The sequence below is a fragment of the Ictidomys tridecemlineatus genome, chromosome 5 (genome assembly GCF_052094955.1).
Source record: "Ictidomys tridecemlineatus isolate mIctTri1 chromosome 5, mIctTri1.hap1, whole genome shotgun sequence".
Lineage (NCBI taxonomy): Eukaryota > Metazoa > Chordata > Mammalia > Rodentia > Sciuridae > Ictidomys > Ictidomys tridecemlineatus.
The window spans coordinates 96,750,981-96,778,950 of NC_135481.1; the positions used below are offsets into that span (position 1 = coordinate 96,750,981).

The 27,970-nt window shown below is 38.2% G+C and overlaps 3 protein-coding genes across 15 annotated transcripts in view; 2 read left to right on the forward strand and 1 right to left on the reverse strand.

Moving 5' to 3' along the window:
• The window catches only part of Bbof1 (basal body orientation factor 1), a 43,913-nt gene extending 36,184 nt beyond the window's left edge, over positions 1-7,729 (forward strand). For both annotated transcript variants that reach the window (XM_005321329.4, XM_078050510.1), the window contains one exon: positions 6,252-7,729. In XM_005321329.4, the coding sequence (XP_005321386.2) occupies positions 6,252-6,263 (12 nt within the window). In that variant the 3' untranslated portion in view covers positions 6,264-7,729. The remainder of the gene's footprint in view (positions 1-6,251) is intronic.
• Aldh6a1 (aldehyde dehydrogenase 6 family member A1) lies at positions 482-22,385 on the reverse strand. Of its 2 annotated transcripts, none has more exons than XM_005321228.5 (12): positions 22,230-22,385; positions 15,880-15,936; positions 13,511-13,585; positions 13,166-13,327; positions 12,612-12,690; positions 12,157-12,459; positions 10,579-10,700; positions 8,935-9,124; positions 8,555-8,736; positions 6,833-7,012; positions 6,388-6,486; positions 482-2,612 (listed from the first exon to the last, which is right to left on the reverse strand). In XM_005321228.5, exons 1-12 carry the CDS (start codon positions 22,275-22,277, stop codon positions 2,508-2,510), a joined length of 1,602 nt encoding a protein of 533 aa, XP_005321285.1. In that variant the 5' UTR covers positions 22,278-22,385; the 3' UTR covers positions 482-2,507. The 2 variants fall into 2 exon arrangements, with proteins under 2 accessions (XP_005321285.1, XP_013212288.1); XM_013356834.4 differs by lacking the exon at positions 22,230-22,385 and adding an exon at positions 21,778-21,924.
• Lin52 (lin-52 DREAM MuvB core complex component) overlaps positions 22,366-27,970 on the forward strand; it is a 108,205-nt gene continuing 102,600 nt past the window's right edge. For 3 of the 11 annotated variants that reach the window (XM_078050539.1, XM_078050540.1, XM_078050538.1), the window contains exons 1-2: positions 22,366-22,873; positions 26,003-27,954. In XM_078050539.1, coding sequence (XP_077906665.1) covers positions 27,906-27,954 — 49 coding nt within the window. In that variant the 5' untranslated portion in view covers positions 22,366-22,873; positions 26,003-27,905. The remainder of the gene's footprint in view (positions 22,874-26,002; positions 27,955-27,970) is intronic. The other 8 variants (XM_078050543.1, XM_078050542.1, XM_021723765.3 and 5 more) reach the window with 6 other exon arrangements.

The following is a 27,970-nucleotide window of genomic DNA, read 5'->3' on the forward strand; positions in this document are numbered from 1 at the left end:
GTGTCCGCTGAGAACTAAAAAATAAATATTAAAAATTCTCTCTCTCTCTCACTCTCTCTTTAAAATAAAAATAAAAATAAAAAAAGATCTGGAGATGTAGCTCAGTTGCAAAGCACCCCTGCCAGTACCAAAAAAAAAAAAAAAGAAAAAAGCAGTATAGTCAAAATGTGTACTATCCGTTATATAAACACAAACATATTGACATTACTCTTAACTTTGGACATAGGGTGAGAAGTCTATGTCCAAGTCACTACAACCTAGGGGACAAAAGCATTATAAGGAATTATGGCACCATTAAAAGAAAACCAGATTTCTTTCTTTTTAGGAGCTTTTTATTTGTAATTTGTTATGAATAATCAATTAGCAGAATGTACAATCTGAGAAAGTTCAAATGAAGCCATATCAGATCAAAAAAGAGAAAAATATTGAATTCTTTAGCTGCTACTAACATGAACACAACTGTACACTTTTGAATAGCAAGTAGTTAGCCAAATGAGTTTATTCCAATGAGAGCAACAAAATTCTATTAGACAGTATTTTTTTTAAAAAAGTGATTTTCTTTAAATGTAAGGAAAATGTTAGGAATCTTTGTGGTTATGTTTAATTCCACTTGGAATTTAGGCAATAATAAATTTTTATTCAACCCAGTCTGAAGTTGTTGGATTGTATTAAATATCAGCTGTGTTTTATAAGACAGAAAACAAGGGGCAATTGTATTCTCAAACTATAAATTTCTAATGCCTCACTTGTAGGGAGGCAGAAAAAACAAACAAAAAAACCCAGAGTAAGGTTCCGAGTGTATTTTGTTTCAGTCACCTTAAATTATTGAAGTTTCTGACATTCTATCCATGCACAACATTTTCAAAGTACTTCACACTCCATAACTCCCCATGGAGTGGGGTAGCACTAAATGACTAATGGAGAAACAGAAAAATAAATGATACCATCTGGCTAAGGGATTATGCCATCAGAGCCAGAAGTCTTCCCCTAGTTCAGAGAGCACATTAACTTGAATTCTAATTTCAAGATTAGATATAGTGGCACATGCCTGTTGGACTCAGGAGGACAAGACAGGAGGATTGCAAGTTTAAGCCGAGCCCCCCAAATTTAACAAGACCCTCAGCAACTTAGTAAGACCCTGTCTCAAAATCAAAACTAAAAAGGACTGGGGATGTAGCTCAGTGGTAAAATATCCCTAGGTTCAATCCCATCTGCCACCAAAAAAAAAAAAAGACATATCAAAGAAACAAAGGTTAAAGGCAGCTGAATTAACAGAAGACTGTCAAAGCATTTCTTCTTCACTATTTTAAGTAATGAAAAATTTTGAAATTTATTAGGCCCTAATCAATCACATGAGGAGTTCTCTCAGTAAAAAGTATCACTAATGAGAAATCCAGGCAAAAAGAAAGAGTAATATATAAAATTTGGTAAGCCAGGTATGGTGGCTGGCACATGCCTGTAATTCCAGTGACTCAGGAGGCTGAGGCAGGAGGATTGCAAGCTCAAGGCCAGCCTCACTAATCTAGTAAGGTGCTAAGCAACTTAGTAAGACCTTGTCTCAAAATAAAAAATAAAAATACTGGGGACATGGTTCAGTGGTTAAGCACTCCTGTGTTTAATGTTTGGTACCAATAAAATAAAATAATTTTTTTTAAATTGGCAAATAATAGAATATATGACTTTCTTAAGGCAAGAATCTAACCTGGTTTTGTGGGTGGAACCCTCCTTGATTTCTGGGTCTAAAATAACTTTTGAAAGAATTTTCTAAGAAAATTATTGCATCTGAATTAATGACTGAAGTACTGATAAATGATTGAAGTAACTCTGACACTTAACATTTGGCACATAAAACATTGATTTATCCATTGTATACTGAGGTATTCTTGAGATTTGATTTTAAGAAGCAGGAACCAGAACAATTACAGAATTAGTGGTCATGAATCACAGGGACAACAAAGTGGCATTGAGCAGAAAAGAAAGCAGTGATCACATTGTTGGGATAAATAGAAATGGATTATACCTATGTAGTGAGGGAATGGGCAAGCAGCTCAGGAAAACTTGGCAGAGGGGTTTTGCCCACTGGCACTGATGAAGGTCTGTGTTTAAGGCTCCACCAGAGGTTCATGAACTAGTTCTGTCCTGTTTTCTCATCCAAGGGTTCTTCTTCCAATTATTGGAAGATGATGTATACATACACTGACCTTACCCTCCTTCAGGTCATTAAAAAAAGGGGAAAACGTTTTAGAAAACAGATCTAATTAAGCTCTTATTCCAGATAAGCATTATAGTTACAAGAGTTGCCTTCAAAGCAGAAATAAGAAGAGCAAGTTAGTGGTACATTAGGGGTCTCCCTACAGCAAATTCGAAGGGGCCAAGAGTCCTGAGAAAGAGTTGAACAACAACATATTCTAATCCCAAGCATCTGATCTGAGCAAAGTTGACAAATGAAGTTGGTCAAGAGTGAAGGGAGATTTCTCAGGACGACTGAGTCTTGAAGAAACTTAGTTCTAACGGCCCATGGTAGGCATGACTACAGCAGGTGAGGAAAGAGTAGCATCTTCTTCTTTCCACTGAGAAGTGATGGTCTTTAGCTGAGTGTAGAACTGGATGCCCTAAAGACAGCAAAGAAAATGGCAAAAGAGAGTTAACATATACTTCTGATTCTTCTTTGAATGGACTTTTCAAGGTTGTTCTTTGAGTGCTACTCATGTTCCTATTTGAGCAACAGGTGCAACCAAAATCCAATGTGTTGTTTATGAGATAATTTTTAAAATAATACAATATTGGACACAAGAGTAAATAGTCATCCTTAGCCATTATTACTATGCTGAAATTAGAATTTATAAGCTAAGAGTGTCTAAATGGAAAAATAGGACAATGTAATCTGTTAAACTTGCAGGTCATTCTATTACATTTTTTTTTTTTTAATTCTGGTGCGCTGGGAATTGAACCCAGGCCTCATATGTGCTAGACATGTGCTCTGCCACTGAGCCAGATCCCTAGCCCCTTGCAGATCCTTCTGTTGCAGAGCTGAATAACATGTGCCCATGTCAATAGATTTAACTCAAATCATGCCTCTACCCTTATTTTTTGTTATTTGTTTGTTTACTTTGCAGTACTGGAGATTAAACCCAGGGGTATTCTACTGCTGATCTCCATTCCTGCCCCCTTTTTGAGACAGGGTCTCACTAAATTGCCAGGCTGGCCTCAAATTTTCAATCCTTCTACCTCAGCTTCCTGAGTTGCTGGGATTATAGGTGTGTTCTAATGCACTGTCCTGCATGACCCTTACTAACTGCAGCTTGACCTTGAGTCTGATTGACTTAACATTCACACTATAGCAATGTTGTAAGGAGAAAATGAATGACATACAAAAATATTGTAGCAAAGTTACTACTGCTCAACAATTGTTAGTCATTCTTTCCTTCCCATGAAAAAGAAGAAGGAATAGAGTAGGAAATATATGTTAGGCCATTTCTGATAACTGTGTGATAATGAGCTTTCTATTGAAGAGACAACAGAGTTTCTGTAGCAAATCAATGGTTTAACAAGAAAAGAAACATTGCAAGGAGGGAGAGGCCAAGGAGAAGCTGCTTTAAAGGAGATGTAAGAAGTTAAAAAGGGGGGGGGAGGGGGGAATATATTAAGCAGATCTAACACTTATTAGCAAACTAGAAAGATGGAAAAAAAACTTCCTTGATTGAAATGCTCTTATAGAATTATTTGACAAAATCTGGGCCATTTTTTTAAATATTCTTTTTTAAAAAATACCTTTATTGGGCTGGGGTTGTGGCTCAGCGGTAGAGCACTTACCTGGCACACTTGAGGCCCTGGGTTTGATCCTCAGCACCACATAAAAACAAATAAACAAAATAAACGTATTGTGTACAACTAAAAAATAAATATTAAAAATATAAAAATAAATAAATAAATAAAAATAAAAATACCTTTATTTATGTATTTTTAAGTGGTGCTTAGGATCGAACCTAGCATGCCTCGCACGTGCTAGGCAAATGTGCTATTGCTGAGCCACAACCCCAGCCCCATCTGGGCCATTTTAATATGTTGAAAACAAATTTCAATATAAAGATACAACCCCCTTTTTTTTTTTTTTTTTGGTACCATGGATTGAACCCAGGGGAGCTTAACCACTGAACAATATCCCCAGCCCTCTTTATTTGTAAATTTGAAGACAGGGCCGTGCTAAGTTACTTAGGTCCTTGCTAAGTTGCAAAAGCTGGCTTTGAATTTGTGATCCTCCTACCTCAGCTTTCTGAGTTGCTGGAACTACAGGTATGTACCATCACACCCAGGAAACATACAACTAATTTTTACAATTTCCTTTTTGTTTTTGAGACAAGGTCATGCTCTATTGCTGAGACTAGTCTCAAACTCCTGGGTTTAAGTGAGCCTCTTGCCTCAGATTCCTAGTAGCTGGGACTACAGACATGTGCTACCATGCAAAGTTTGACTTTCATATTTTATTATGTAAGGTAATACTTTCATATTTTCTTTCCAAAATGCCAAGTAGCATTTAATAACATAAAGATTTAAGAATTCAACCATGTATTCATTTTTTTCCTCCAAAGAAGCCTATCTTACCCCAGCGTATTTATAGTAATTAAACCAAGATGGCAGTTTGTGGGAGGAAAAAAAACTATTTTTTAAAAATATTTTTGGTTGTAGATGGACACAGTATATTTTATTTTTATGTGGTGCTGAGGATCCAACCCAGTGCCTCACATGTGCGAGGGAAGCAATCTACCACTAGGCTACAATCCCAGATTGATAAAAACTATTTTAAATAGTTTTACCGCTTCCCTTAAAAGAAATACTTGTTACTAGTATCAAACTACAGATGGTCTATGATTTACTATTTTTCCAGATTAAGATGGTGCAAAAGCAAGGTGTTTTCAATAGAAATTGTACTTCAAATTTTTATCTCTTTTTGGGCTGCAATAAGCAATATGAATTATCAGCCCCAAGCCCATGAAGGTTGAATATTCTGTTGTTTTAACTATGATGTTCAGTAGGTTAGTTGTATGATATTTTTAACTTATGATGGGTTTATTGGGATGTAATCCTTACATCATAAGTTGAGGAGTAACTATAGACACTTATGTAAGGTGATACTTTCTTAACTAGTTAGCCGTATCTTAAGCATATAGCCATAACTATCATATCTATTGGATAATGTTTAATTAATTTTAAATTTTAAATTATTAGACAGGGTCTCATTAAGTTGCCCTGTCCTTGAACTTGCAATCCTCCTACCTCAGCCTCATAAATCACTGGGATTACAGGTGTGTACCACCATGCCTGGCTTCCAAAAAGAAATCACCTCTAATCACCATTGTCCCTCTCTTTGATGCTAGGTAGTATGCCTCATGTGTTCCCATTGCACATTGAAAAGTGTTTGATACAAAGAAGGTATTTTTTTTGTGTGTGTGTTTGGTGCTGGAGGTTGAACCCAGGTCTTCGTGCATGCTAAGTAAATACTCTACCACTGAGCTATACCCCAGCCCTGAATAAAATTTTTGATACATAAACAATTATTACAGGAAAAATATGTGCAATGGGAACACATGATGCATACTACCTAGCATCAAAGAAGGGGATGATGAAGATTAGAGGTGACTTATTTCTAGAAGAATAGCAGAGAAAATGGACTTGCCAGCCTTGGATTACATGCCTGTAATCCCAGCTACTCAGGAGGCCAAGGCAAGGAGGATTGCAAGTTCAAGACCAGGGCAACTTAATGAGATCCTGTCTCAAAAAAATAGGATGGGGATATAGTTCAGTGGTAAAGCACCTCTGGGTTCAATCCCTAGTACTACAAAAACAAAAATAAACAAAACAAGACAAAACCCACCAAAACAAAGGCCTAGACTTCCTCATGCTGTTTTCCCCCAACTTTTTTTGCCTTAAGTTGTTCAAGAATAAGCTACTTTGTTAACGTTTCATTAACTTTTAAAAAATTTTTTATTCTTTTTAGTTATACATGACAGTATAAACCATTTTGATATATTTACACAAGCTTGGAATATATTCTAATTAGGATCCCAGTCTTATGGATGTACACACGATGGTGAAATTCACTGTGGTGTGTTAATATATGTACATAGGAATGTTATGTCAGATTCATTCCACTCTTTCCCATTCCTATCCCACCTCCTTTCCCTTCATTTCACTTTGTCTAATCCATTGACCTTCTACTCTTTCCCTCCCTACCCTTATTAATTCTTTTCTAGGGGACTATCTGAGAAATACTTCAGAACAACATGTGACCGCCCAGAAGCTGCTGGCATGTCCTTCTCTGCAGAATCCTTGTTTCTGAATATGTTTAAGAAAATTTCTTAAAGGAAAAAAATTTGAATCAAAAGTTACCTGTTTGCCATAGAAATTGGTGTCTCCCCTGAAAGATGATCGAGAACCAGTGAATGAGAACATTGGCAAAGGCACTGGAATAGGGACATTCACTCCCACCTAAAAGCAGAACAAATCTACATCAAATACTAAGCAAAGAACTCAAACTATAGACTCTCTATTTAGAAGCATAAAAACAAAGATGGATTTATTTTTCTTTTTTAAAAAATCAATTTCTATTTTATGGGTTTTTTTTGGGGGGGGAGTGGGTGGTATTTATTTTTTTGAGAGACCATTTTAAATTGCTAGCTTCCATCCCATTCTTCACTCTATGAACTTTTATTACTGAGGAAGAAATGGAGCATTGTGGAAGATTAAAGGGACAACCTTTATAGAAGCTGCAATGACTGATCATTGTCTACTGTCTCCTCTTAGGAATCCCTAAGAGCTGTGAGAATCTACAAACCTGTCCAACATCGACCAGGTGGGAATATTTCCGAGCAGTGGCTCCATTGGTGGTGAAGATGGCAGTTCCATTTCCATAAGGGTTGTCATTTACGATCTTGATGGCTTCATCTAATGTTTCTGTTTCCAGAACCACAAGAACTGGACCAAAAATCTCTTCTTTGTAACAGGTCATATTTGGCTGTCAGGAATGACCAATCCAGAAAAGAAGTGAGCTCTTTGGATTCTATGTATTTTATACTCAACCTGGTAATTTTACTTAATACCCACTAGTTTACGTAGACTTCTTTCATGTTAGCAATCTCTTTCCATTTTTAAATTACTTATTAAAAACTCTGTTCCATCTTCCAAACTATCAACATATAGACAACCTGAAATTCCTATCAATTACAACCACACTCTGTACTTTTAGTTCCCATAACTCATCACTAGCTTCCTTTGTAATAGCTGTACAACTTGTTTCATACAATTGTTATGTTACCAAAAAGTTACATGAAAATTTTTTTATAAATCAAATATATATAAAATATCAGATTATTTTGTTTACAGAAAGCCTGTGCTAAGTTCTCTGAAACAAAAACACTCCATTCCCACTTATCCTTTATCTCCAAAATTTAACTATGTACATTTATATTTTGATAGTGTTATACATAAACACCTAAAACAACCTTCACCGCTACACCTAATCAGCTGTGTTTATTGTTGATAAGTGGATTTTTCTTCTATCATTCTGTGGTAAGAGACTTCATAGTTTCTACTACACTTACATTCAATCCTTGGTTATTTAGGATTGTAATGACAATATGTGAATTTCAAAAAAGGTTCCTAACTTCAAATTTAGTCATGAATGTCAACTGAGAGACTTTCAGAGTTTTGATAAATAAAAACTGACAAACCACTTCTTTTTGACTTTCTCGTGAAGATGTAGCTAAATTTTGGGCCCAGAGTAGTTATACCCAATTGAGTAGTAGATATAGAGATTGAGACATTGCAATAGATATGAGGTAGGTTGCAAGAAGGAAGAGAAAAGTTACATTAAATAAGGAACCAGTATAGTATAAGACAAGGGTTGACAAACAACTACCTATGGGCCAAATATAGATACTATTTGTTTTTGTATAGGTCATAAGCTAAGAATGGTTTCTACTTTTTTTTTTTTTTTTGAATTGGGGATTGAACTCAGGGGCACTCAACCATGGAGTCACATCCTCAGCCCTATTTTGTATTTTATTTAGAGACAGGGTCTCACTGAGTTGCTTAGTACCTCACCGTTGCTGAGGCTGGCTCTAAACTCACAATCTTCCTGAGCTGCTGGGATTACAGGCAAACACCACCATGCCCAGCTCTACATTTTTAAATGGTTGAAAAAAAAATCAAAAGACTACTTCATGACATGTAAAATGACACAAAATTCAAATGTATGTCCATAATAAAGTTTTATTGGAATACAGCCACATAATGCTGATTTCCCATTACATGTAGGAATTGAGTAATTGTGAGAGAGATTATATATTTCTGAAAAGCTGAAAATATCTAGCTCTTCATGGAAAGTGGCCTGGATGGGGCTCAGGAGAGGAGACTCCAAATTAAAATAAGTGAACAATCCTGGCCAGACTTGAGGTTTTAATCATTAAATGTCTTCATTTATAAACCAGAAGGAAAGCTTCCATAGCCTCTAAGATTCCTTCAGCTTTCATATTTGTGAAATGATTGAGTTGTTCACCTTGACATTTGAGATGATGGTTGGTCCAACAAAGTTACCATTTTCATAACCTTTCACTTTAATTTTTCGCCCATCCAGAAGGATGGAAGCTCCCTCCTTTGTTCCACTATCAATCAGATTACAGACTCGCTCTTTGGCCTGGGGAGTGATCAGAGGGCCAAGATCAGCTCCAGGCTGGTCTCCTGTAAAACAACACATAAGTATCTAAGGACTTCATTAACATAAATTATGATTGCTAGTAATGTATGAATCTGAATGACAGATACATATAAAGAGAGGTATTGGTAAGACTAGAAGACTGCTTCCCTTTGTCAAGGCCAATGCTAAGATATAGTGTCAAACATACAAAATCTAAAGTTGCTGGGCAGATAGGTGATTACCTGCATTGACCCTCAGCTTTTTGGCACGCTCCACCAGCTCTGGAAGCCACTTCTTAGCCTCTCCCACAAGGATTGCTGTTGAAAGAGCCATGCAGCGCTGACCAGCAGCTCCAAATGCTGCCCCAACCAGCTGGTTCAGGGTATTTTCCTTGTTGGCATCTGGCATGACTACCCCATGGTTTTTGGCTCCCTAAAGAAACACAGATTGTGCATCAATCTTCCTTAGTCAAATACAATTAAGCTAAGAATGAGAATTTAAGGGAAGGATTAGAGAATTCATTCTTTCTTGCTTTGAGGACAAAGAGGTTATTTTTAATACTGCTTAAATTTTAGCAACATCAAGCAGGTCTCCACATTTTTTCCCTCACTTTCCAGTTGATAAGCTGCTATATATTTAGCTTAAAACCATTACCAAGGCAAAAAAGCCCCAATCACACTCAAACCAACAGGTTAAAAACTGCAACCAGGAACCAAGGAAAATGTTGTTTTCTAACTTAGGTAGGAAGCAATTTGTTGTCTGCTGAGGTTTCCAGTTTAATCCCAGTGACTTGGTAGGCTGAGGCAGGAGGATTGCCAAGTTGAAGCCAGTCTTGTCAACTTAGCAAGACCCTCAGCAAATACAAAAATATAAAGGACTGGGAATTAAGTTTAGTGGTAAACCACCATAGGTTTAATTTCCTGTACCAAAAATAATTAAAAATGCAGTAAACAGCTAAGGGTCAAATTCAGACCTTGGGCTGGGGATGTGGCTCAAGCGATAGCACACTCGCCTGGCATGTGCAGGGTGCTGGGTTCGATCCTCAGCACCATATAAAAATAAAGATGTTGTGTCCACCGAAAACTAAAAAATAAAAAATTCTCGGGGCTGGGGATGTGGCTTCTATACATATAACTACATATATATCTTCTATGTAGACTGACATATAATCATTTTCATGTCTCTAGATACAACTATAGTTGAGTGTATGGGTATATACCATGTCTACTACTTAATTTAATCCTATTATAGATAATGTTGAACACAGAATACATGCAATAAATATGGAGTGAACTAGGAGGGGCTTAAGTCAAATTGGACAAAACATTCAGCCATGAAAAATAAGTGGCAATTATCTTTTTTTCATGTTAGTTGAAGGAAGGGTGGGCAAGATGCAATAGGACTTTATATTTAGTATTAAAGAGTTGCTAAGCATTTGGCAAAGAACTAGTAAGAGTAAAGTAAAAATTAAAGCATGTCACGTATCATATGGGGATATTTGGTTCTTTTTGGTGCCTTGAACTACTAGTTAGTATATACCTTAAAAGAAGGAAGGATTAAGGGCTAGAAGCATGGTATAAAGAAAGGAAGAAATAGAGCCAGAACCAGAATCAGGCTGTTACTGCTGAAAGCCTAAAGAATCTGAATAACATTCTTAGGAAGAAATATGTCCCTTGTCATCAAAATTAGTTGTATATGATAAAGGTGGTCAGCATGATCAATACTCTTCACAAGGTTCACGGTTAAGAAGACATTCAGGATTAAATGGTAATTAAGAAACACTGGCATTAGTGGGAAGAGTGAGTGGTCTTGCTGTTGAAGTGCTGTTCTTAGATAATTTATAAACATATAACAAAGTTCAGGAGAAAAAAAGAATAAAAAGTCACCATGTTGGCTTGAACCCTCTTGCCATGTCTTGATCCTCTCTCAAAGATATACTCTCCTGCCTGGTTGGATCCCACAAAGCTGATTGCTTTGATGTCCGGATGATCACAAATAAAATTTACAGCTTGGAGAAGAAAAATATGGTCACCAAAAAGAACAAGGGCCATAGGCTTCTCAACGTGGCAAATCTCCCCTTTACCCACTGATTAGACATTCTCATAATTGTTTTTTCAACACTCAATTGCTATTGTGAAGTTCTCTTTTGTTCCCTTAAATTCTTTTATTTATTTTTTATTTGTTCTAATTAGTTATACATGACAGTGGTATGCATTTTGACATATCATACATAAATGGAGTATAACTTCTCATTCTTCTGGTTGTACCTGATGCAGAGTTTCACAGGTTGTGTAATCATATATGTCACTTAAATTCTTTACAAATTCTATTTAGCCTCTACCCTTTCAACATTTTTTTTTTCATTTATTCCAGAATTCTTGTGTCTAGTCTAATCTGAAGGCTACAATTCCTATTTTTCTCTAAAACAACAGCCTTTCACAACTAGACACTTCCATTTTTTTTTCTTTAAATATGTGATAATGGGGGATGGGGTTGTGGCTCAGTGGTAGAGCACTTATCTTTGCATGTGTGAGGCACTGAGTTCAATCCTCACCACCACATAAAAATAAATAAAATAAAGGTATTGTGTCCATCTACAACTAAAATATATATATATTTTAAAAAATGTGATAGGCATCATCCCAGTGACTCAGGAGGCTAAGGCAGGAGGATCCCAAGTCTGAAGTCATCTTCAGCAATTTAGTAAATCCCTGAGCAACTCAGTAAGATCCTATTTCAAAATCAAAAATAAAAAGGGCTGGGGTTATAGCTTAGTGGTAAAGCACTCCTGTATTCAATCCCCAGAACTAAAAACAATAAGAATATGATATGTCCTCAACTGCTACTATATACAGAGACTCTCAGAAACTATTGTGCTATCACACAAGAGGTGATATGGCATTAATATTTAAAAGCAAGAAGCAGAGTCAGCCTTAAGATACATACGCTAATTATTATGAATAATTTGTAGCAGTGTTAACTTTGGGCAAATTACTTAATTTCACTCTGCCTCAATTTTCTCATCTGTAAATGGAAAAATAATACTGCCTCAAAGGGTTGTTATGAAGATTAAATGAGTTAATAAACTTTCTCTGTCTAGGGGCTGGGGTTGTGACTCAGTGGTAGAGTGCTTGTCTAGCATGTGCAAGGCCCTGGGTTTGATCCTCAGCACCACATATAAATAAATAAATAAAAACAAAACAAAACAAAACTTTCTCTGTCTGGTCCTAATCCATGTTGTTGGAGGCCCACTGCACAGTGAAGGGCAAGAAGCTCTGCTGCTCCCCAGTTAGCTACCTTAGCACAGATGGCAAACAGTCCACAAACATTACCTTCAAACATGGAGATTACTATTAGTGAGTGCCTTCCTTCCTAGTTTTCTTATCCTAAAACACTCAGTTGACACTCAACACCTTAGTTTGTTGATGCCCATATTAAGTAGTCACATGCATTAGGGAAGCTACCTTCATGTTGTCCATGGATGATGTTCAGTGTTCCATCAGGGGCACCAGAATCCTGAAGCAGCTTAGCAAGAAGCATAGTTGCTCCAGGGACTCGCTCTGATGGTTTCATTAGGAAAGTATTCCCACAAACCATGGCCATGGGAAACATCCAAAGGGGGATCATGGCAGGAAAATTAAATGGAGCAATGCCTGCACACACTCCCAGGGGCAGACGATAGGAATAAAGGTCCATGTCTTTGGTGATGGATGGCATAGTTTCTCCCAGCATGAGGGATGTCACACTACAGGCATGCTCGACCACCTCTGGAACAGAGAAGAACAAGTTAGGCCACTAGCTCCCCACACTGAGTATTGCTTAGCTTTATCTTGTTCTGTTCAGCCCTGAGGCTGTGATCAGGCCAATGACAGAATCCCATCTTCCTTTTCCTAAAGTCCCACAAGGGCTCCCAGCTTACGAAGGCCTCGGAATACATCTCCTTCAGCATCAGCTAGGGTCTTCCCTTGTTCCAATGTGATTAACTTGGCAATTTCTTTCTAGAGAGAAAAACACAAATAGAAACTCATACAAGGATATTCCTCCTTTTGTTTATTTTTGCAGTTCTGGGGATCACACCCAGGGTCTTGTGCATGCTAAGCACACACTCTACCATTAAGTTAGAACCTTAGTCCCCATGTTCCTCCTTTTAATTCTCAGGTAGCCAAGACAGAACAAAACAGACGGAGAAGCAGAACGAGGGAGAGAGCCATGATCAATGTCTCTGTGTTGCAGAGTTAGGGAAAGCAGCTGAAAAGGTCACTGGAGGAGTGATCAGCCCTGCTAGGCACTAAGTGTAGAAAATTATACCATTTAGGTTTCTTTTTTTTTTTTTAATATTTTTCTCTTAGATGTTGATAGATCTTTATTTTTTTATTTATACATGGTGCTGAGAATCAAACCCAGTGCCTCATACATGCAAGGCAAGTGTGCTACCACTGAGCCACAGACCCAGCCCCCATTTAGGTTTCTTACCAAATTTTCTTTAATAAGTTGTTGATAGCGGAGCAGGACCTGCTGCCGGCTCAACACTGATGTGTCTGCCCATGCAGGGAAAGCACGCTTGCAGGAAGCAACAGCTGCATCCATTTCAGCCTTGGTGGACTGAGGGACCCGACTAATAACCTCATTAGTGGCCTGATGGGAACAAAAAAAAAGCCATCATACTTTGCCAATGCCCTACCTTCTCCATGTTCCATCTAGTCACAGAGGCGGCACTATGTACTTCATGATAGACACTCAGGTCCCCAGGGCCCCACCTTCCCACTATGTTCCCAGAATTCTAGACCAGTCAATAAGTCCCAAACCAGTTTTGCTTACTGGGTTGTGGATGTCAATCCATTTATCACTTTTGGATTCAACAAATTTGCCATCAATGAAGAGTTTTACAGTTGGCTGGGGATTAAAAAAAAAAAAACACAAACTTTAATTAATTGCTTTGTTTCTCCCTTTCCCTTTCATAAAGCAGGAGTAGTTCAGGTTGATAAGTGAATCTTCTTGTCTTTAGGACTGTTACCCCTAGGAAAAAGATACACAATGTTCTTGTCTATAGAACTATTAACATGCAGCAGCACCTCTCAACACTGTTCTGTCTCTGAGCATAAGAAACTCTTTGCTATTCACCCAGTGAGCTTCATGAGCAAATACATCACTTGGAAACTTGGTTAAAAACAAGCAGCCACTGTGTGCATCAGCCAATTATGACTTACTGGCCCCACTAACTTTCTGTCACATTATTACATACACATTTTACCTTTATGATAAAAATTTTTAAATTGTTCTATCTACATGTATTTAAAAAAAAAAAACTTTTTGTAGGGCTGGGATTGTGGCTCAGTGGTAGAGCACTCGCCTAGCACGGGCGGGCCCAGGTTCGATCCTCAGCACCACATAAAAATAAAGGCATTGTGTTGTGTCCATCTACACCTAAAAAATAAATATTTAAAGAAAAAGTTTTGTAGTTGTAGATGGACAGCATGACTTTATTGTTTATGTTTATGCAGTGCTAAGGATTGAACCCAGTGTCTCACACGTGCTAGGCAAGTGCTCTGCCACTGAGCTACAGCCTCAGCCCTACGTGTTTTTTTTCCCCCCTCTGAGATCACTTTCACTAAATTTTCAGAGGTCTACTTTTTTTTTTTTTTTTCTGTTGTCATACAGAATACCTGAGAATGGGTAATTTACAAAGGAACGAAGTTGTGGAGGCTAGAAGTCCCAAATAAAGCAGCTGTACCTGGCAAAGACTTCACAATAAAGCAGAAAATTGGGAAGGGCAAGTGGGTGAGAAAGTCATTCATTCTTCTTCATGACCTAACCACCTCCCTGACACCCGACACAATGGCAATCAAATTTTAACATTCAGCCAGAAGAATAAATAGTTATGCTCCATTTGTGTACAGTGTATCAAAATGCATTCTACTGTCATGTATAACTAATGAGAACAAATAAAAAAATCTTTTTTTTAAGAGAGAGAGAGAGAGAGAGAGAGAGAGAGAGAGAGAGAGAAAGAAAGAATTTTTAACATTTATTTTTTAGTTTTCGGCAGACACAACATCTTTGTTTGTATGTGGTGCTGAGGATCGAACCTGGGCTGCACACATGCCAGGCGAGCGCGCTACTGCTTGAGCCACATCCCCAGCCCCTAAAAAAAAAAAAATCTTAACATGAATTTTAGAGGAGACAAACTACATTTAAACCATAACAGGATCTGTGAACCAAAAATGGTGAAGGACTACTGGGCTACAGTATGTACATACTTCTACAGGGAGAGGATTTTGCGTAGCAGTCTTTGTTTAATAGATTTGAAATACAGAAGTGACAGAAGATAGATGTTCTGTAAAAACAACTCTAAAGGTTTAAGAGGAAGACAACTATTTGGCAGATTCAACAAAACCTTTAGAAGAAGACAAGAGTGGTGGCACATACCTGTAGTCACAGGTACGCAGGAGCCTGAGGTGGGAGGCTCACAAGTTCAGGACCAGTTTGGGCAACTTAGTCAGACCTTGTGCCCCTGCCAAAGTCTAAACCTCTAGAAGTCAGAGAAATGTTTGTACCTTTTGGCATAGTAAGTAAAATTCAAAGAGAAATAATCCAAAAGAAGGAAAAAACTATTTTTAAAATGTTTTATAATATTGAAAAATAGAAACAATCTAAATGTTACATGGAGAAATTACTAGTTAATTCAAGCTACATCAACTTGATGGAATAATCCATCCCTATGATTATGGTTTTTAACAGCCATTAAAAACCATAATCATAGGGCTGGGAATGTAGCTCAGTGATAGAGGATTTTCCTAGCATGTACATGTCCCTGGTTTTGATCTCCAGCTCTGATAAAACCCCACATAACTATAAAGTCTATCTTGCAATAATGAAACCGCTCACAAAATAATAGTCATAATAGTAGGTAAGAAAACCAAGATAAAAAAATTTCACATATACTCTGATCACAATTATGTAAAGATGAAAAGGAATACCCCCTGGGCTGGGGTTGTGGCTCATCGGTAGAGCGCTTGCCTAGCATGTATGAGACACTGGGTTCGATTTTCAGCACCACATTAAAATAAATAAATAAAATAAAGGTATGGGGTGTCCTACTACAACTAAAAATATATATATAAAAAAAGAATATCCCCACACCATATTGGATTCCTTCTTGGAAGTCAACTTTCAATGATAAATATACTTACCACTGAAGAAGAGAACGAGGATGCTGGATACCAGGTGGAGTGTACCTTGGAAGAAACCTGTGTGATAAAATAATAAATTTGATAAATGAGAAAAGAAAATTATTAAAACTTTAGCTACTGTATTAGAATACTAGCTACTGTGAATATGAAAAAGAACTTGGTATTTGCTTTCAAGGACCATATACCTTAATATATATATATATATATATATATATATATATATATATATATATATATATATATGCATTTTCAGTTGTGGATGGACAAAAATACCTTTACTTATTTTTTATGGTACTGAGAATTGAGCCTCACACATGCAAGGCAAGCACTCTACCACTGAACCCCATCCCCAGCCCCATACTTTTAAAGAAATATATGAAACTATGAGGTGCAGCAAACTGAGAGAATAATGTCATAATAATCATGTCCCAAATTTCCAAAACTGGGTTGATTAATTTTTTTGTTATTATATCATATTTTAATAGTTTGGGGTCTAGAAAATGTCACCATAAATCTAACAGAAAGAAAATATTTAGCATGGTATATAATACAACAGGTGTTGAAAACAATGTACAATCAATATATATGTAATAAGCTATATCATGTATAATCAATGTAGATATAGATTAAACAGTACATAATAAAATGTAAGTATATGGGCTGGGGACATGGCTCAGTGGGTAGAGTGCTTACCTCACATGCACAAGACCCTGGGTTCAATCCCCAGCACCACACACACACAAAAAAAGTAAGTATAATCGCTCATACAAATACTTGGATACAAATGTTCATAGCAGTGTTGTTTGCAATATGCCAAAACTTGGAAATGACCTAGATGTCCACCACTGGATAGGTGAACAATAAAACTAATGTCTATATCCATACTACTACTCAAAAATAAAAAGGAATAAAATATTGACACATGCAACATGGGTAATTATAATAATAATGGCAAGTGAAAAAATTCAGACATAAAAAGAGTATATAATGGATGGTTTCATTTATGTAAAAAAAACTATAAAGTGCAAACTATAGTGTAGTATTGTATGAGAAAGCAGACTAGTAGTTACTAGGGAATGATGGGGAAGGTGGCAAAGGGGACTAAGGAAAACTGGTTTTAGGTGATGGAAATATGTTCATTATTTTGACTGTCATTTTTGTTTTGGTACTGTAGACTGAACCCACAGCTTTTTACCTCTGGGCTACATCCTCAGCTCTTTTTATTTTTTGTTTTAGACAGAGTTTTATAAGTTGCTGAGGCTGATCTGGAACTTTTGATCTTCTTGTTTCAGGCTCCCAAGTTGCTGGGATTACAGGTCTATGTCACCACACCTGGCTCTCATTATCTTAATTGTGATGATGACTTCACAGGTTTATAAAAATATTAAATCTTATAAATTGTACAATTTATTTATTTATTTATTGATTACTGGGGATTGAATCCAGAGGCACTTTACCACTGAACCACATCCCCAGTCCTTTTTTTAAAAAAAATTTTTTTAGTTATACATGGGCACAATGTCTTTATTTTGTTTATTTATTTTTATGTGGTGCTGAGGATCGAACCCAGGGTCTCACAAGTGCGAGGCGAGTGCTCTACCGATGAGCCACAACCCCAGTCCCCCCAAGCCCTTTTAATTTTTTTTAATTTTGAGTCAGTCTCATTAAGTTGCTTAGGTCCTTGCTAAGTTGCTGAGGCTGGTCTTGAACTCTCAATCCTCCTGCCTCTGCCTCTGAGTCACTGGGACTACGGCATGCACCACCATGCCCGCCATAAATTGTACACTTTAAATATGCACAGATTATTTTATGCCAATTTTATCTCAATAAGGCTGTTTTTAAAATGCCACAGGCGGGCTGGGGATGTGGCTCAAGCGGTAGCGCGCTCGTCTGGCATGCGTGCGGCCCGGGTTCGATTCTCAGCACCACATGCAAACAAAGACGTTGTGTCTGCCAATAAATAATAAATATTAAAATTCTCTCTCACTCTCTCTTTAAAAAAATATTCTAAAAAAAATGCCACAGACACCTTATGGGAAGAAATATGTCCTATCAGTAATATTTGATAGGGCAAAATCAGTGAATGGAGGAGGGAGGGTCAGTTACAACAATGTCAGCTTAAACTGTAATTCTAAAAAAGTATACATATATATGTATATATACACATATATACATACATATACACATATACATTATGTGTATATGTTATTTTTTAGAATAACATGTTATTCTAAAAAAAGTATACATATATATGTATATACACACATACATACATACATATACACATATACATACACACACACATACATGTTGTGGAAATTGATTTAAACAAACCCTCCAAATGGCTTTCCACTGCTCTTGGGATAAAGACTCATCTCCTTGATATTGCTTGGAAGACTCTACATAGTATCTTTATTTCTCTAGGTCTCTCAGCTTGCTTCTTTCCTCCTTACTTTCTCTGTTCCAGTTATTCTGGGTATGTTTTGCACTCTTGCCCTTGCACATGCTAATCCCTCTTGGCTGGCTCTGTTTCATTCCTTTTGCTTGGTTCACTCTTACTATTTTAGGTTTCTACTTGGTTAACATTTGTCTAGGAATCCTCAACGTCAGGTCTGGGCTAAGTACCTGATTGTGGAGTTTCTCCGTTTGCTTTATGGATACAAGCTTGTTTAGTTATTAAGTTCCTCTCCCCTTAGATCACCTGATCATTGTGCCCTCAGCCCATAGCATGGTTCCTGGAATACAGTAAGTACTCATTAATATTAATGATAGGACATATTTCTTCCCATAAGGTGCCTGTGGCATTTTAAAAACAGCCTTATTGAAATAAAATGGCCATAAAATAATCTAATGAGCCAGGCTTTGTAGTATGTACTCTCTAGCTACTTGGGAGGCTGAGGCAGGAGGATAGCAAGTTCAAGACCAGCCTGGGCAACTTAATAAGAAGATGTCTCAAAATAAAATTTATATTAAAGACGACCTGGGGGTGTAGCTAAGTGGTAGAGTGCTTGCCTATTGTGTTGCAAGACTCTGGGTTCAATCCCCAGCATCAGAAAAAAAATGCAGAATGAATACTTACCAAGCAATATTTTGATACTTATTTTGCTACATGTGCTCTTTCAAATGCACTTAGCAGCCAACTTGGGTGTTTTAGGCCATTTAAATTTTATGTTTTCACTTATACACAACCTCTCTCTCGTAAAGGGGAATAATAGATACTGTATCTGATATAACAGAACATTATCATATGGGTTATTTTTTCCCTCCTAGTGTAGTTTTATTGTTGTTTCTGTGGTACTGGGGAATCAAACTCAGGGGAGTTCTCCAACCTAGCTACATCTCCAGCCCTTCTTATTTTATTTTTTTATTTTGAGACAGTATCTGGATAAATTTCCCAGGGTGGCTTTGAACTCATGATCTTCCTGACTCAGCCTCTTAAGTAGCTGAGATTACAGGTATGCACCATTACTGGGAACAATTTACAACTGAGCTATATCTCCAGCTCTTTTTATTTTTTATTTTGAGACAGGGTTTCACTCAGTTGTTTAAGGCTTCACTAATTTGCTGAGGTTGGTTGGTCTTGAACTTTTGGTCCTCTTATCTCAGCCTCCAGAGCCACCACTGGGATTACAGGTGTGTACTAACATGCCTGGCTTTTTTTTTTTTTTTTTTTTGGTACTGAGGATTGAACTCTGGGGCACTTGACCACTGAACCACATCCCCAGCCCTATTTTGTATTTTATTTAGAGACAGGGTCTCACTGAGTTGTCTCTCTATTTGAGCTCAAGATCCTTCCCAAGCAGCTGGGATTACAGGCATGCACCACTGCACCTGGCTATGTTTTTGTATTTTTTAGTGACATATAACTTCTTATTCTTCTGGTTGTACATGGTGCAGAATTACAATGGTTGTGTTAGATCTGATATCTTTGCTTCATTTCCTAAGAAACATTCATTAGCACCACTGCTGAAGAAATTATCCTATGACAAGTCACCAAACTTCTACTGTCTATATACACATTTTTTACCTGCTATTTTCTTTATAAGGAACTCTCTTCTCCTCTTGGCTAATGACCTATTAGTCTTGCAACATTTTACTCAGAGTAAAACCCTTTTGGAAACTTTCTCTGAATTGTACAGGTTGAGTTTGGGGCTTTTCCCTTATGTCCCTGCAATACCTTGAGCATGCCTATTGTTCATCACTTATCATCACATTACATTAGAGGACATTTCAGTGAGTCTTTTACTGAAAGTCTGGGAAAGTACCCACACGGAAAAAGTTGCAATATTTAAATCCTGAATTCCCAGCTCTATCAGTTATTAACTGGGTGACATTAAATGTCAAATAATTTACTTAGTTATGTTTATTAATTCTAATCTTCATAAATATTCTTAAAGCTAGAAACTTGTGGAGCTGGGATAGAAGCCAAATGTGATTGTGAAGCTTGTGCTTTTTGTACAACATTACTGAGGCAAGTCACTGAGTCTTTAAGATTGGTTTTCTGAATCGGAGTGAGAATATCATAAGAAAGAGAAAAATGTTCTTGATTCAGTTTTACTAGCCTTGATAACAGAGAAGATAAGCTAAATACACAAAATAACTAAAAACATGAACCCTCACATCTACAAATCCTTTTGATAGTCGTCTTTATATTCCTGGATTTAGACTACTTTTTTTGGGTGTGGTCCTGGGGATGGAAACCATGGCCTCATGCAAGTGCAGGAGTGCTTTATATTTTGAGATAGTGTCTAAGTTGCCCAGCCTGGCTTTGAACTAATGATGCTTCTGCCTCAACCTCCTCAGTAACTGGGACTACAGATGAGTACCACTCTCATCAGATTTAGACTACACTTTATCAAATTTTCATGTTACAGTAACTTCTAGTTGGTAAGGGTTATTATTTCTGGTCTCTTCGAGGTTAGTTCATAGATTTCTTCCAATGAGTAAAAAAAATAGTGTCTAATATTTTTAAATAAAGTGCACAGGAAGAGGTTTTTCTCATTGAAGCAAAGGACAAAATACCTTCTGAATATTCTCAATGATTCACTTTTTTTCAGTGATTCATTTTGATGACAGTAGAATTGAAGGAAAAAGCCAATTTCAGTAGAAGATTTCAAGAAGGTGGAAAATATAGTTTCCTTGCTATTAAAAAAGAGAATAGAACTAGAATCACGGCAAGAAATATGAGTGAAGCCAGACCAACCCCTTTAGCGCATTCTCAAACATCAACCTTTGCTGGCTCTGCTAAGAATTTTGAAAATGAATATGTTTCTGCAATAGAACTCACCAAAAACTGACAAATACTAATATTACCTAAAAGTAAAACAACATAGAAGTTGTTACCAGGTTGGATGTAATTAATAGGAAGGCAATGTTGTTCCTTGTAGGTTTGAAAGTCTTCCCTGAAGCAACACTTGCCTCATATTTTAAGTCCTTTCTAGGCTTAGAACAGGGGAAAGGCTATGAACAAAGCTGGGGATCACAGGCTTCAGACCTGCAGCTTCTTTAACTTTATAACCTCTCTTTAAGCTGGCTCCAGAGACCACCCGACCCCCACGGGCAGAGTTGAGAATGTGTTGAAGAAGCTGACTTTGTGGCAAAAACTTTGAACTTCTTGTCCTGCTTGCTCTCGTTCTGGAAATGTTTAATCGTTTGAATATATGTGGAACATAGTAACATAACAATGAGCCCTTTACCTCCAACAAGAAACCGTAACTTTGCAAGAAACAGTTTAACTAAAAGTCTTGGCAAGAAAGCACAGAGCTTGTGGAAAATACAGAGTTATAACAGTTGGGGAGAACTGTTAGCAAATGGCTGCCTTGGGTGAAAACCCAGCGTACATTTCTAGGAGATTCAAAGTTCATTTTCTGACCCCTCGCGTACTCCCTCCCCCCTTACCTTAGATTATGGACAGAGAAGTCGAGAGAAAGGAGCAATTTGGACGTTCCTGGCAGGGAAAGAGCTCTAAGTGAGGTGACCAGAAAAGGGCATTTCTAGGGAGAGAGGTGGCTGGTGCAGAGGTGAAAAGGAAAACTGTGGGCGGACTGAGAGGTAAGAGCAAGCGAGCGACAGCAGGGACACAGCAAGACTGGAGGACAGTGGGCTAGAGCCAGAAAAGGAGGCTCAGGAGGAAAGGGTGGAGGGCCAGGGGTGATAATGCAGGGCTCATTCCAGGGTGAGGGAAAATACGAAGTGAGAGAGTGGGACAGGGCTGCACAGTGGGGTGGGAACACAAGGGTCCGCCAAGAAGGGGCTGGGCCAAAAGTCTGTCCCGCCGGAGCATTGCTCAGAGAGTGGGTGGAAAGGATCCATTCCTAGCTTCGTGGTCCCTCGGTGCCACCCTCACTCGCCTGCAGGATCCGGGACCGCACTGTCGCCGCCGCCACCACCGCCGCCATGGCTCTGAGCTGTCTCTCCTCCGCTTCCCCAGCCTCTGCGGCCTTTGCCTACCAGGCAGTACCGCGGCCAGGCCTCGCCCTCCAGCCTGCCAAACCTCTCCATTGGAAGACAAGACCGCTTCCTCCAGCCAATCACTCACCGGAACACCTGACTCCACCTCTCACTTCCAGTCCTGTGGGAATATGATTGGTCAGAAAGAGAATGGCTCTCGCCTCCTCCCACCTCAGCCAATTCTATTGGTGAAGATAGGGAGTCACCCCTGACTTGGGTACTCTATACTGAGCACGCGGGGAAGACGCCCCCTAATCGGGAGTCACGATTGGCTACGGGCATGATCCAGGTCCCACCCCCTCACTAAGGAAAGTAAATAGACCCTCCAAGAATTTTGCTGTCACTTTAACACGACCACGAGGGGCGTGACTATAACCGGGAGGGCGGGGATAGGCAAATATTGCCCTATGGGGGGTTTATGAGATTCGCTACAAGTTGGGGATTGGGTGTCTCTTTGGGGGCGTGGCTTATGAATCCTAGCTTTCCCGCCGACGGTTGGCCACGTCACGTGACATGGGTCGGAAGATGGCGTCTCCCACAGACGGTAAGAGCCGGCTTGGAGCCGGCTTGGAGATCCTTGGCCTGCAACCTCTTTCTTTGCTTCTCTGGGAACTTCTACTATCCACCTTCCCCTCGCACTTACAATTTTTTATTGGGATCCTCTCATGTGTCTTTCACTTCATTTTCCTGGGATGCGTTCCTGTCTCCAGCTCGCCGGTTCTTCGCAGCGTCTCCATATATCCTGGCGGGTGGAGGAAGGCATCAGTTAGGGACCGGTTTTAGGCAAAAGGACCGGGATAGCCCTGGCCCTCCCTTAATCCTGTTGGAGTGAGACTGAAGTCGAAGAGAGGATACAATTGGGGGAAAGGAAGTGCTTTCCTATAGTTTTCTCCTCGGAGCGCCCCATTGAAGTGTCTCCTCTATTCTAATCGAGCAGGGATGGAGCCCTAGCCGGGGTTGGTGGCTGACCTCTTTTCGGGACTGAACCACAGGAGAAACACGATTCTTTCCTGCTTTTTCGGTTGCTCTGGCAGAAGAGAACGGGGGACCTTCTCGTTTTCTCGCCTTTGGAGAAACGAGAATTGAGCATTCTAATGTAGTCTTGAATAGTCTTAACCACTCTTGTGTCTGCTTTATGTGTCATTTCTTTAGGCTGAGTGAGTGAACAGTTTCTGCTATATGTTGACTGAAATGCAAGTCATTTCAAGGTAGCAGTTAGGTGGTTTCGGTACACTCTGCTTTAGAGTTTAGGGTCTTGTACTAATTTTGAACTCAATTTTTCCATCTGTAGTTCCCAGCCCCACACGGATTTCATTGACAGGTAGTTTTCTGTCCTCAAACATTTTGTGTTTGGAAGGAATCTTGCGAATTAAGGAGAGCTATTATCGGGTACCTGCTAAATGAAAAGCAAATGCTGGGGATGCTTTAGGAGATGGAAGGATGAATCAAATATCAATATATTTTTTCAATTCCAAGTCTCATTTTAGATGTCACCTCCCGAAAAGGCCTTTCCCAGACATTTTTTGAAGTTATCCCTCTCCACCATTATTCACTATCTTAATCTCTTCATTATCAGCATAGTTGTTCTTTTAACTTTGACCCTTTTACGCCTGGTCATAAGTTCTTTCTTTGGATCCCCGGGTTTAGCATAGTGCTTGGCAAGCAGTTATCCTTCAATTAATATATATTAAAAGAAAGATTAGATATATCTAGGAATAATGTTCAACTGAGTCTGAAGTTGTTTTTTTAAGAGAGAGAGAATTTTTTTAATATTTATTTTTCACTTTTCAGTGGACACAACATCTTTTTTTATTTTATGTGGTGCTGATCAAACCCAGCCCCCCCCCCACTAGGGCGCGCGCCAGGCGAGCGTGTTACTGCTTGAGCCACATCCCCAGCCCTGAAGTTTTTTTTTTTTAACAATGTAACTTAAAAAAATTATTTAGATGTTGATGGACCTTTATTTTATTCATTTATTTATATGTGGTGCTAGACAAGCACGCTACCACTCAGCCACAACCCCAGTTCCAGAGTCTGAAATTTTTTGAGCATGGGAACATACTGTATGAATATTGTGGATGTGGAGCTGGGATTGTGGCTCAGTAGAGCGCTTGCCTCACACGTGGGAGACCCTGGGTTCGAGCCTCAGCACCACATAAAAAAAAAAATAAGTGAAATAAAGGTGTTGTGTCCAACTACAACTAAAAAATAAATATTAAAAAAATTGTGGATGTTCAGAATTAAAAGAAATTGTTCTGCCTTTTAGATACTTCTCTTGCCAGAAGAGGGAGGAAAAAAAGGCATTTAAGAAGTCAGCTAAGGAAATGGGGAGTTATTTAATACCTTAATTTGGGAAGATGAGAAAATTTTGATGATGGATAATGGTGATGATTGGATAATGTTAATGTACTTAATGCCATTGATTATACACTTAAAGAATAAAATGGTGAATTTATGTTATTTAAATTTCACCACACAGAAGAAGTCAGCCAAGTTGTAGATACAGAAGTAATTGCTATTGAAATTTTTAATTTATTATTAAGGGTTTTTTTTTATATTTTCAAGTTTTGGAGATTTTGGAGCTGTGTTCTTTGTCTTTGATTTTTTTCCCTGCCTTCTCGCAATTTCTTTTCCTTAGCTAAGAAGAGTATTGGGAATAATATTTTTACCCTTTGATTATCTAATCATCTCCATGGTCTCTTTTTTGCAAATTTTTTTTTCTTTTTTCCCCGTAATGGGGATTAAACCCAGGGGTGCTCTACTGCTGACCAACATCTGCAGCCCTTAAAAAAAAAAAAAGTATTTTTGAGATAGGGTCTCACTAAGTTGCTGAGACTGGCCTTGAACTTTCCATCCTCCTGCCTCAGCCCCAGAGTTGCTGGATTTACAATTGTGCTCCACTGCCGCTTGTTACCATCTTGAGTTTTAAAGTTTTTATTCTCCTTTCTGACAGTTACACCTTTTTTCTATCCAGTCTTTTTTTTTTTTTCACTTTGACAAAATCAAATTAAGCATTCTGAATTTAAATGCAGCTTCTAAATAAGTATTTCAGCTGGACGCTCTGGCCCAGGAATGTAATACCATAGATTGGGGTGGCTGAGGTGGAAGAATGGCAAGTTCCAGGCCAGCCTCAGCAACTTAACAAAAAAGGGCTGGGAATGTAGTTCAGTGCTTAAACGCCCCTGGGTTAAATCCACAGTACCAAAATCATCCTGAATTATCCTACTGCTTTTGCTTTTTCACTTTTATTTTTAGTATCCTGTCTCTGTCTTTAAAATCTAATTAAAATAATGTTGATTTGAAAGTAAGTTTAGGTCAGCTACTCTTTTGTCGTTTTATTTTTTGGTAACAATGTATGTGGATTTTTTTTGGGGGGGGGTCATGGATATATGGGAGACAGGGAAGTAATAATAAAAGTTTAGACTGCCTGCACTCTACTATTTACAACTAAATAGTGCAAGGAATTATGTATATGTTCTGTTTTATATAATCTGTAGGTTGGCACATTTTTATTGCTGCACAGGTTTGTGTAAAGTAGTTCATTTTAATCTTCAATTTACTTTTCTGCATCTTTTGTCTTTCTCATGCTAAATTTACTGGAGTTACTTTTTTAAAAATATCTTTATTTTTGTTTATTTATTTATTTTTATGTGGTGCTGCGGATCGAACCCAGTGCCTCACATGTGCAAGACAAGCACTCTACCACTGAGCTACAACCCCATCCCTTACTGGAGTTTCTTAAAAGGGAAGAAAATTGAAATGCAAGTAAAGCCGTCTAATTATTTTATGAGCATATGACTCAGCAGAGTTATGTCCCAGAATGCAGTATTACAACCTTTGTTGGTTATTGGATTCTCTCCCCCCAATAAGTTTATTTTTGTTATTATTGAGTTTCCCATTGAGATATTTCTTGAGAATTTGAAAATTGACATTTTATATATTTTGTAGCTTTTCTTCTGACCAAATTTTTGGATACTTTAAATAAGCCAGTGTGATAGGCTTGAGTTCTTTACCAATTACATTGCTTTTAGAAATTCCCTTGGAATATCGGGTAAAACGATTTGGTGTAGAGAAAAGCACATTTTGTGCAAAGTTTTATGCACATATGCATTTCTAGGGTGAGAGTGTGTACTTTTTTCCCCCAAATTTCTAAAGATGTTGCTTATCCAGAAAATGTTAAGAACCCCTGGTTTATAGCATTAAATGAACTAATTTAACTAGCATGCTAAGCACACATTAATACTCAACAAATTTTAAAGTACCTATTGTGTGTAGGGGAAAATAGAGGGGAAGTAGGGTCAAAGAAAGAATAAGAGGCTAAATCAGGTAGAATTTTATAGGACATGGTAGGATATGTACTTTGAGATTTAGCTAGAAAAAAGAACTTTTAAGTTGGAGAATGACATTAACTGATTGCCTTTTTTTCAGAGAGGAGGATGGGAATGGGGACTGAACCCGGGAACACTCTACCACTTTCTCTAAAATAAACATGATCTTCCATTTTTACACAGTGGACCGACTAAGACAATCATCATACTCAGTTTACTGAAGTGTTCTCTGAGTACTCTGGTGTGGTCACTCCCAGTATTGAAAAGTCATGTACTTAAGGGTTGTGATTTAATAAAATTAATAATCGTGTGTGTGTGTGTGTGTGTGTGTGTGTGTGTGTGTGTGTGTGTCTGGAGGGTGGGTACTTGGGCCATTCTACCCCTGAGCTACATTTTTTTACTTTTTATTTTGAGGCAAGTTCTGGTTAAGGTGCCCAGATTGGCCTTAAACTTGTCTGTCATTCTTTTGCCTTAACCTCCCATGTAGTTGGAATTACAGGCATGTGCTACCATGCCGAACATGATTGACATTTTTGAAAAGTAGTATCTGGCTATTTTGTGGAGAATAGGTCTGAGGGTGAAAGGGAAGGAGTAAGAACAGGAGCAGGGATGTCTATTTAGAGGTTTTTGAAGTAGTGCAGGAGAGAAGTAATGGCTTCTTGTATACATTTGATTTTGTGGTGTATTTTGGAGAAGAAACTGTTGAATTTACCGATGGATTAGAACAGTTCTGGAAAAGGAGGCATGAAAGATGAATCTGGGCTTTTGGTTAGATAATTTGGGTTTAGGATATTGCAGTTTCTTGAGTTGGCAAGGATTGGGAAATTATGATTTTGAACATACTAAGTTTAAGAAGTTTTCACACATTTAAATAAATGGAGAGAGTTGTCAAGTAGCCATTTAAACATATAACTGAAGCTCATGAGAAAGGTGGTAATGTAAATATGGAATCTTTGGCCCATAATTGTGGTAAGAATTGTGGAACTAGATGAGGTAGGAGCTGAGCCAGCAAGGAGTCAAGGACTAGTAGAAAAACCAGCATGGTTGTTAGAAATGGAGTAATCAAGGTGCTGGGGATGTGGCTCAAGTGGTGGCACCCTTGCCTGGCATGCACGGGGCGCTGGGTTCGATCCTTAGCACCACATAAAAATAAAATAAAGATGTTGTGTCCACTGAAAACTGAAAAATAAATATTTTAAAAGAAGAAAAGAAATGGAGTAATCAGATCACAGAAGAGAGAAAAGAGAAATGACCATTGGATTTAACAACATAGGTCACAGATGTCCTTTACAATGCAGTATGTATGTTCTATC